At 37.8% G+C, this 9,245-nt stretch overlaps 1 protein-coding gene across 1 annotated transcript in view; it reads right to left on the bottom strand.

Moving 5' to 3' along the window:
• LOC107100754 overlaps window positions 1-9,042 on the bottom strand; it is a 12,844-nt gene extending 3,802 nt beyond the window's left edge. Inside the window, exons 1-2 of the mRNA XM_015399381.1 lie at window positions 8,791-9,042; window positions 7,013-7,382 (exon numbers count right to left, since the gene is read on the bottom strand). Of these exons, the coding sequence (XP_015254867.1) occupies window positions 7,013-7,370 (358 nt within the window). The 5' untranslated portion in view covers window positions 7,371-7,382; window positions 8,791-9,042. The remainder of the gene's footprint in view (window positions 1-7,012; window positions 7,383-8,790) is intronic.
• Between the last annotated feature and the right edge of the window lie 203 nt (window positions 9,043-9,245).

Genomic DNA, 9,245 nt, shown 5'->3' with positions numbered 1-9,245 from the left:
GGCGGCAGAAGCTTGGTTTGGTGTAGAAGGCTTACAGCCGTACATGTTTGAGCCCTTGCCTCGCAACACTGCCAGTTCTGTTAGCTCTACGCCTGCCGAAGACACAGACGTGCATCCCTGTGAACACTGGGACGGAACTCAATGAGAAAGTAAACAATTCTTATTTCAACTGTTGCGTATATTAGCTGCTACATATGAATCAAGATGCTATGACCGAAAAAATTTAAATTGACAGATGACTGTTGATATATGATTGGCCGAATTTAGTTGTTCAGGCTGACGTATAACTAACTGGCCTGCATAAGATAACGAAAAAAATAAAACACAGATTTTAAGACAGGAGTATTTTTTTTAATTATAAATTTTCTAACTTTGGGGACAATATTGTCTGATAAAGAGTACATTTATATACATCTTTAAGCCAGATGGATTTTAAATTTAAATGTGACTTCCCTGCCACTTTAAAGGCCAAAGCAGTCAGAGAGAAGGTCATGCTGCCAGACTCCCCTCCTGCCTCATCTTAGTAGGGTGGATCACTGTACTGCTGAGGGTTTTTGCGTTTGGTTGATTTATGGTATTACTATTTTATCGTTGCAGTGCTTGTGTACCATTTGCTGATTGCCTGACATGTGAGAACTAAGATACGGTTAAAAACTGTAGCAGTCTGGGTAATCTGAACATCCCATTTTGTATGTTAGAGAGTCAAAGGTGATGAATGGTGATGTTAGAGTGTTGTTTTATATACATATATTATACATATACATATATATAATAGTGTGATGGCTCACTGACTGATCTGAGTTATGTTTATTGCTTCTGAGGTTATTTAGTTCTCACAAATCCACAAACAGTTCTTAAGGAGCCTGGCGGTGACTTATTTTCTTCTTAATGGAATTTGGGGGCATAATCTTTTAATCTTCTTAATAAGTCTGGTAGGTTAACTTCTGTTATTTGTGTGTTTTTGTTTTGTTTGTCTGTTTTCTTATATTTACCAGGTTACTGAACCCTTTTCCTTGCTGCATTTACCTCTTAGAGGAATTCAAATAGCTTAAAGAGCTTACGTAAGAGGAAATATGATCTGTGTGATGCTTTAGGAAAAGACCTCTGAATGAATTAGTCTTGGTTGTTTTGGAAATCTTCCTTGTTTGAATTGTTTGAATAAATCAGTGTCTTCTTCTTTTTCATTTCACCTGTGGACCCCAAACATGGAATTTTATTTCTTTTTCTAAGAGTTCATTTTTCCAGTAAGTTTTTCCTCATCTCTGCACCTCCTTCTCTAAAATCCCACAGTTTTTGACAAGAAGACGCTGCACTCTACATTCTGTTTGATCCCCACGTTAATTTTTTCCAAACATCCAACCGTTGCTATATTTTCAGTAAAAAAAAGACATGAATCTGCCTCGCCGGGAGGATTACAGACGATCTTTTTAAGGTGCAGGTGGCTAGACGGGATGACAGAGAAGGGGAAAAAGAGAGAGCAGTGGCAAATACCCCAAACAAACAGAAAAGCCCTGACTTGTTGCCAAGGTAACTCTGACACATGGAGATGTCCAGCAGTGATTGGAAGAGAGTGGAAGGGGGCTGAGATGTGATAGGATGAAGTAGAGGGAAGGAGGTGGGGATTAGGAGGACTGCTTGACAGCGTGACAAGAGGACATAGAGACCAGTCAGATCAGAGATGCCTGAGCTGTGGGTGCGGCTCATTGACAAAAAAAACCCCTCAAAATAATACTGATTATAAAAAAGGAAACAGATTTGGTATTAATTGTTAGAAATGTCATGGAAACAATGTTTGCAGTTACAAAACAATCTGATTAATCTAACACCAATAAAAATAGACCAGAATATTGACTCAGATTAGACGCAAAAGTGAAAAAAAATCCTATTAAAATATTCTACCTTCGTAATGTTGTGATCATTTAAGGTGTTTATATCGCACTCTGGTAGGGGTGGTAAATATTTTATTTGATCAGGTATTATTCAGACTGTCATATATTGGTTGGTGTTGCGCCGATGCCATTTTTTGGCCCCGATTCCTGGCTGTGCAGTATCGGCCGATACCGATACCATCTGTTTGAAACTGATGTGTGTATATATGAAGAACTGCATACTACTTGGATGTAATTGCCATCATGGCTTTATCAAGCTGCTGCCTACCTTTGTGAAGCAGGAAAAAGACTAATACAAAGTGAATCCAGTAGAACTTTTTATTTCCTACCAGGAATTGGTGACAATTTAATGTTGCGCCGATGCCATTTTTTGGCCCAGATACCGATATCCGATACCTGGCTGTGCAGTATCGGCCGATACCGATACCATAATAATGTAAAACAATTGCCATCATGGCTTTATCAAGCTGCTGCCTACCTTTGTGAAGCAGGAAAAAATCTAATACAAAGTGAATCCAGTAGAACTTTTTATTGCCTACCAGGAGTGGGTGACAATAGTTGAATAAACTTTTGGCTCTCAAAATGGTATTGGTGCCCTATTTGTTGGTACTCTCCAATTCTAATAACACCATTTTAGTGCTGGATCGGGGCCCCGCCCAATACCGGTATCGATGCAACAGTAATATTAGTTATGAACAAACACCTTATTGGCTGATGAAATTAAAGAATCGAGCTCGAATCAAGGTCAAACAGATAATTCTGCACATACATGGAAAACATTCACCACAACTTCCGTTCAAAATATAAGATTTTATTAATAAAAATCATTCAGCTCCAAGTCAAACTTATTTCAGTTAGGGACTCTTGACTAAAAACCAGTGAAATTCAACTTAACTAAACTAATATGTACAAAGAGGAAGGGAAAATATGATTGAAAACCACATTACAGTTTAAGATGGATGTTCTGTCTGAAAACCAAAGCTTATCTTTTGGAATTTTGGAATGTGATTAAATGAGCTTTTCACTAATTGAGAGCGACTGGAATGTTTAAAACTAATTCTCGATGTAAATCCATGAGGCAATCATTAAGGTATACCTCTGTGGGAGGGGTCCTGTGGAGCCAGTTGGCTGAGAGGGGGTGGCAGAGCAGATAACTGAGGTCTCACAGCTGTTTTATGAGGAAAACTGCAAAATCTCCAGTAAACATGTTAAGATGAAAAGTGGAAATTGGTCCTCAATGTCCAAAACTTTATGATGTTTATGTCCCAACAGTAATATGGACAGTAGAGTTTATGGTGCATAATGTGGGCGTCAGTCAGTGTGTGCAGCCCACTGCTTCATAGAGGAGGGGTTAAACGAAGAGGATACATTTCGCCACCGTTTGAAAAGGGTATGGAGAACTTTAACAATCACTTGGCATCCCTGATCATGACCCTTGACCCCAAAAGCTCCCTATGTGCCACTTAATGTTTGCGATCCAGGGAATTAGTTAAATTCTGCAGACATATTTCTTCATAGTGAAATGATAAACAGACGCTGGAATAAAAAAAACAAACGACTAACAATAAACCCCATTAAATTTCTTTGTACTTTATTAATTTTATGAGAATAGACAACAGCTTTACTTAAATCCCAATGTTCAAATATTATTACTAATAGTAACTTCAATATCATTATTAAAGTTTTACTACTTCATACCCTTTTTCAGACAATTTACATGAATCGATGTCACCTCTGTGGCTGTATATACCGACAGGTGTAATTGGTGGATGGTTTTGTTTCTATTTATGTTCAGGGGAATTTAGTTAGTTTGTAAATTGGTGTTTGATCTTAACTAGTGTCTTTTGTGTGTATTTAGTTGATTCATTTATTGTTGTTTGTCAAATTGTCTGAAATCAATTCCTATTCATTCATTAATAATTCAGTCATTCATTCATTCAATATTAGGTACTGGCCTCTTGAAAAGCTTTAAGGTATCTTTTACCAATGGCTGTTTTAAAGCTCTTTATTTGTGCAGAAATAAACCATGCAAATACATTTTCAAAAAGTATAAAAATGTCATTAAAACAACCCATGATGATTAGCATTGATATGCAGACTTTAGGATGTTAATCTTATTTGAATTGAAGTTATTAATCAGTCTGAGTCCTCTTTAGCTGACTCAAGGCTACTAGAAGTAGTCATGTAGTGATTAAAATAGCTTTTTTTAAATAATAATAGTAGATTGCAGACATTGGCTTTATTAGAGATGTATGGTTTTTATTGTGTTGATTTCTTTAATGTATTTAAATTGCTATTTTTAAGCCAAAATCCTCATCCCACTGGCAGTGAGGAACATAAAGTGTTTCCAGATTGTAGCAAGCTAGTTTTTCAATTAGCAGTTGTTTATAAATTTATTTTTTGTCAATTTTTATCGCTGTTGATCTATTTGCCAGATTTCCAGAATCAGTCTTACCCTTTATAATTTCAGTGATAACAGACAGTCTTCATTTACTCAAAAATGTGTCAAGGTCAATGCATTTTTTTTTAAAGTGGGCTAAATTTGCGCACACAGAAAACAAACCCAGTTGCTTATAGCATCTGTTTGATTTGTGTATTTTATAGCTATTTGTAGTCTAACCATTAAGAAATATGCAGTCTGACTGGATGAATTGCTGATGCTCTGCAGAGGAGGAAATGCTGCAGTCTTTCCTCCTGTCAGCTTGCAGAGGACAAGTCTGAACATGCCTCTCAGCACAGCTGACCAACAGCTGAGGGAGGGGGGTGAGGCGTGCATGGTGGCTGTTTATGTTTGCTAAAACTCGGTCCCAGAATTGCCGTTCCGTGCAAAGTGATCTCCAGCAGCTCTTTTCCCACCACCACCCGTCAAATAAGATTTTCCCTTGAGATTAATGCTATTTAGATTAACAATTAAACACATATGAGTAATCCCTCTTTAAACCTGATGTATGCTGTCTTGCAAACAAAACCAGTCTGGGCAGTTTTGTGTTTAGTTTCATGACAGCTGTCCATTCGGCAACGAGGGGGGGAGGTCCCGCGTTTATCTTTGGACAACTGGAGTACATTTCATCCACATCCAGTCAGACTACCCAAACAAACCCCGACCACAGAAATTAAGCCTTGAGTGTAACTCCCATATAACCGATACTGTCCTGCTAACTGATAACGTTTGTTTTTACTTTAGGGTGGAGGTCCAAAAGGCAAACTGATCTCTGGGCTTGAGTCACATCTGATATTTCCCACTGTTTATAACAGTCACTCCTCCTCACTGAGGGATGTGTAAAGTGGACCTTGCACTGCCAGCGTTTAGTCTGTTGCTGATATACTTACAGGAGTAGTTGTTTGGGTTTTTCTTTCTAGCAAGTGGAGTCTAACTTGATGAATATCAAAATCTAGTGATAGTTTAGAGAATTGGGGACGAACCTTTTAGAGAAGGAGAGGGGTTCAAGTGAATGATCATTCAAAAGTTGAATGACTCAACATCTGAAATGGCTCAAACCAAGAGTGTATCTAGTTAGACACTAAACTTTTCATGGGATAGTTGTTTAATATGCTGGTGAAGATTCTCAGTCATTAAGGTCATAGTCATTCCAAAAAAAAAAAGAAAGTTAAAAACAATCCACTGGACTTTTCTTCCAAGTTTGAAGGCGTTTCACTTCCCATCCACTAAGCTTTTCAATTCAAAATATCAGGAAAAGTGCTGAGTTTGGATTTTTATACTGTAGCCCATCAAAACCTTGCTTTTGTTTTAAAAAACATGAAAATGTTTGCATGTTTTCAAAACATAATTACTGCATGCAGCGTTAACTGTATAAAACCTCAATGTTATTCTGGACATTTTGAATTGAAAAAAGTTCCAGGATGGGAATGTCTTGAAACTTGGAAGCAAAGTCCAGTGGGTCGTTTTTAACTTTCTTTTTTTGGAATAGTTGTTTAAAATTCTTAGTCAAGGGCGCAAAGGTGGGGCAGCGGTTGGCGCGCACGACCCATGTACGGAGGCTTTAGTCCATGATGTCTCCAACCCGGGTTCGAATCCGAGCTTTCCTGCATGTCTCTCCCTCTCTCATTCCCCCTTTCCTGTCAGCCTACTGTTGAAAACGCAAGCCACTAGTGCAGCAAATAAATAAAAAAATTCTTAGTCAAACTCTGCTTTTATTAATACACCATTTGCTACTGAATTAAACTCATTTAAAACAATAATTCAAGAATCATCTGTCAGTCAGATTATGAACTGCATGCACTTTGAGTTCAACTAAATCAAATGCTTTTTATGAAAAGAGAATAACTGAATAATTCCTTACTCTATCACATTTTTCCCTTTTTTGTGTGACAGTTTAAAAAAACAAACAAAAAAAAACTTAAATTAAAACAAACATATTAACGAAGACAAAGAAACTTAAAGAAGACAACATATCAGCGTCAGTCTGATTGTTGCATCTCTAAGGCTAATTTAAACACTAAAAGGTCATTTCTAGGGATTAATAATGTCCATGAATAAATCTGACTTCACTTGTCAAATTGCCACAAAGCAGACTGATTTAAAGACACTTATGCATCATATATCAGGGGTATTTTATTCCTGTATTTGAGGTTTGATGTTTCTCTATTTCCACATTATAATTAAATGGCTGAGTTCCTGCTCCGGATTGCAGTCAGGTTCTCCAGAGCGCTGCGATGACCTGATTATCAAACTCAGTTGTGTTGACTTTGAGGACCGGAGTTGAAACACTCTGACGAGTATTATGATACATTAACACTGGCAACCTTTATGGGAGTTCTGACTTTAGTAGATTTTAATTACCAACATCACCTTGGCATTTACAAATAAAATCAGAACTATTCTAATGATGAAAGGGAATGCCTTCAGCCATGTCTCTGTGAATCTCTTTTTCAGCTCCCCTCTGAATTATAGAACATGTTTGTGCCTAGCTTGCCTTGTCCATCAAGTCTCGGTTTGAGGTTTCCTGTTTTCCCTGTTTGTCAGAACTAGACCACATACCTCAGACATGATGACAGGTTATAACTCAATTATAAGTACTTTCCTTGGTTTCTGTCAACCTTGTTGTACAGTTTCTTTACAACTCCCCCTAAAGAAAAACATGGAGTAATTGCCAGGTTCCTACCTGTTTGTTGTCCTGATAGATTGTCGGATGAAACTGTTCTCCGACTACTTTCGTCCCTGACCAGACAGCAAGAGGGTTCTGATGATGGCGATAACGCAGGTGACTGCTGGTGGGTCTGGGCCTCATCTTGGCCTGCCTGATGGGGGTGAGATGGCGGATTTGACACAGAGAGGGTCTGCTCCACATGATGGGGACTGCTTTGGAGGTTGGGGGCAGTGACTCTGCTGCCACCTCTGGGGGCCCTGGTAATAAACGAGCCTGAGTAGGTATGGAGGGGTGGTGGTAACTCCATGCAGCAGGTGTTGTGACAAAGTGGCCCGTTTTCTCCGACAGTCTCGATGGTCTCTGCTCTGGCCATCTCAGCAGGAGCCTGAATTGCACAGAACAAAAAAACAAATATGAAACACAGATATATTAATATAATATATACAGATTTATTAACCAGTATTCAATTTATTTTATCACACACAGTCATTAGCAAATTAATCAAACCAGACTGCCATTTATCTGGCTTATACTGATTTAGTAGAAGTACTTCAATTTAGTTTTGTAGATTTAAAAATAACTATTTCTGTTACAGTCTTACAGGCAAAACAGCTTTACACACATACTTATTAATGTAGGATTCTTTAATGTACGTGTATTATTAAGCACGTCAAAGTTATTAGACCAAATATTTCAGGCACCGTTTCCATAACAACAAGAGGGGATTAGCGATTATTATAAGATATTATAAGTATTGACTTTTAGTAATTGATTTTAAAGGCATTTTTTAATTCCTTTCATTATAAGCCTAAAAATGTAAAGATTTGTGCCTCAGACTTAAATCTATAACTGATAATCTGTGCAATATTATCAAATGAAAATTTAGCCATATAGACAAAAATTTATTTTACAAGCAAATAAGTGTATTTTTAATTACAAAGTCTATTTCTAAAAGTCTTTAGAAAATAATAACAATGATCAAATTCATCTAGTTATAGATTAAGAGTAACACAACTCTTAATTTTATAAAATACAAATTAAAAGATTTAAATACAAATAAACTGAAATCTAAGCAAAAAGTGAAAGCAAAGCAATAAAAACTCATAAACCCACTGATCTATTTTTAGACCAACTTGTTTTCCCCAGTTTCACCTGCTAACCTTAATTCAAAGAATTTACCGCCAGGGGGCAGCAGACGTTCCCCTCCCTAAGCACGAGACTTGTGTTTATAAACAAATTCGTGCACGAGGATGCACGCACGCGACGACAAGTGAGTAATATAAGAAGTGCGCGTCATTCTGTAAAATCTAAACAGTTATTTAGTTTATTCCTGAAGCTAAATGACCCTACTGTGTGGAAGTTAGCCATCTCTCATTAAATCTCAACGATTTTCTTAAATTAAATATGGTGATTTTTTTGTGTTTAGATAATTAAAAACAAAGTTTTAACCACTTTCACGTGCAATTTAGTAACGATTATTAAATTTGAGTGGGGTAGGTGTATAATTGATTTTCTATTCCGGATCAAACAAGTCTGGGCATGTCTTTGACAAAGCGATGGCACGAGCGCGCTGACCTGCTGCAAACCTGCTGTAAAAACGGTTTAATCGGTGCTGTGAACAGAATGGGAGGAAAAATCTAAATAGAACAAGATAAATATCAAATCAGTTCAAACTGACAGCTCGTTTTAATTTGACCACAGCTGAGAGATGATGCAACCTTGCGCTGTCAGCTTTACAACAGCATCCATCCATCCATCCATCCATCCATCCATCCATCCATCCATCCATCTACCTGATGGGAATGGAGATCCGTGTTGGTGATTTCTGAGGATGTTGCTGTGCAGAAAAGGTGGACATCCGAGAGAACTAAATGTCCCAGAAAATCCAACCGAGGATTGGCTCAAAACATGGATGTAAAGTCCTTTCTGCTGGCGGGAGCATAACCGAGGCGTCATTCCATGTCAGGAGTTCCGGGATGTATCGTGTTTAATTGTCAGCTGATCCATCCAAACCTCACCGGTGTTATGCGCTGCCTGCACTGAGCTGGTCTGATGCTGGCCGGGTAGCGGAGCTCTTTTTCTTACAGTGAAACCGTCAAAATAAAGTAAGGCTGTAAGCAGAGCGTGATCCACTTCCGCTTAAACCCTTCAAAATAAAAACCTTCCTGTCCGTCCGAAGATTGGAATGGATTAGAGGCAGACGAAAGCTCATGGATATATATATACGGTATATATATATATATATATA

This window comes from Cyprinodon variegatus, unplaced genomic scaffold, assembly GCF_000732505.1.
Source record: "Cyprinodon variegatus isolate N-32 unplaced genomic scaffold, C_variegatus-1.0 Scaffold1006, whole genome shotgun sequence".
Classification (NCBI taxonomy): domain Eukaryota; kingdom Metazoa; phylum Chordata; class Actinopteri; order Cyprinodontiformes; family Cyprinodontidae; genus Cyprinodon; species Cyprinodon variegatus.
The sequence above is the reverse complement of the archived record's forward strand: the minus strand, read 5'-3'. Positions and strand labels throughout refer to the sequence as shown.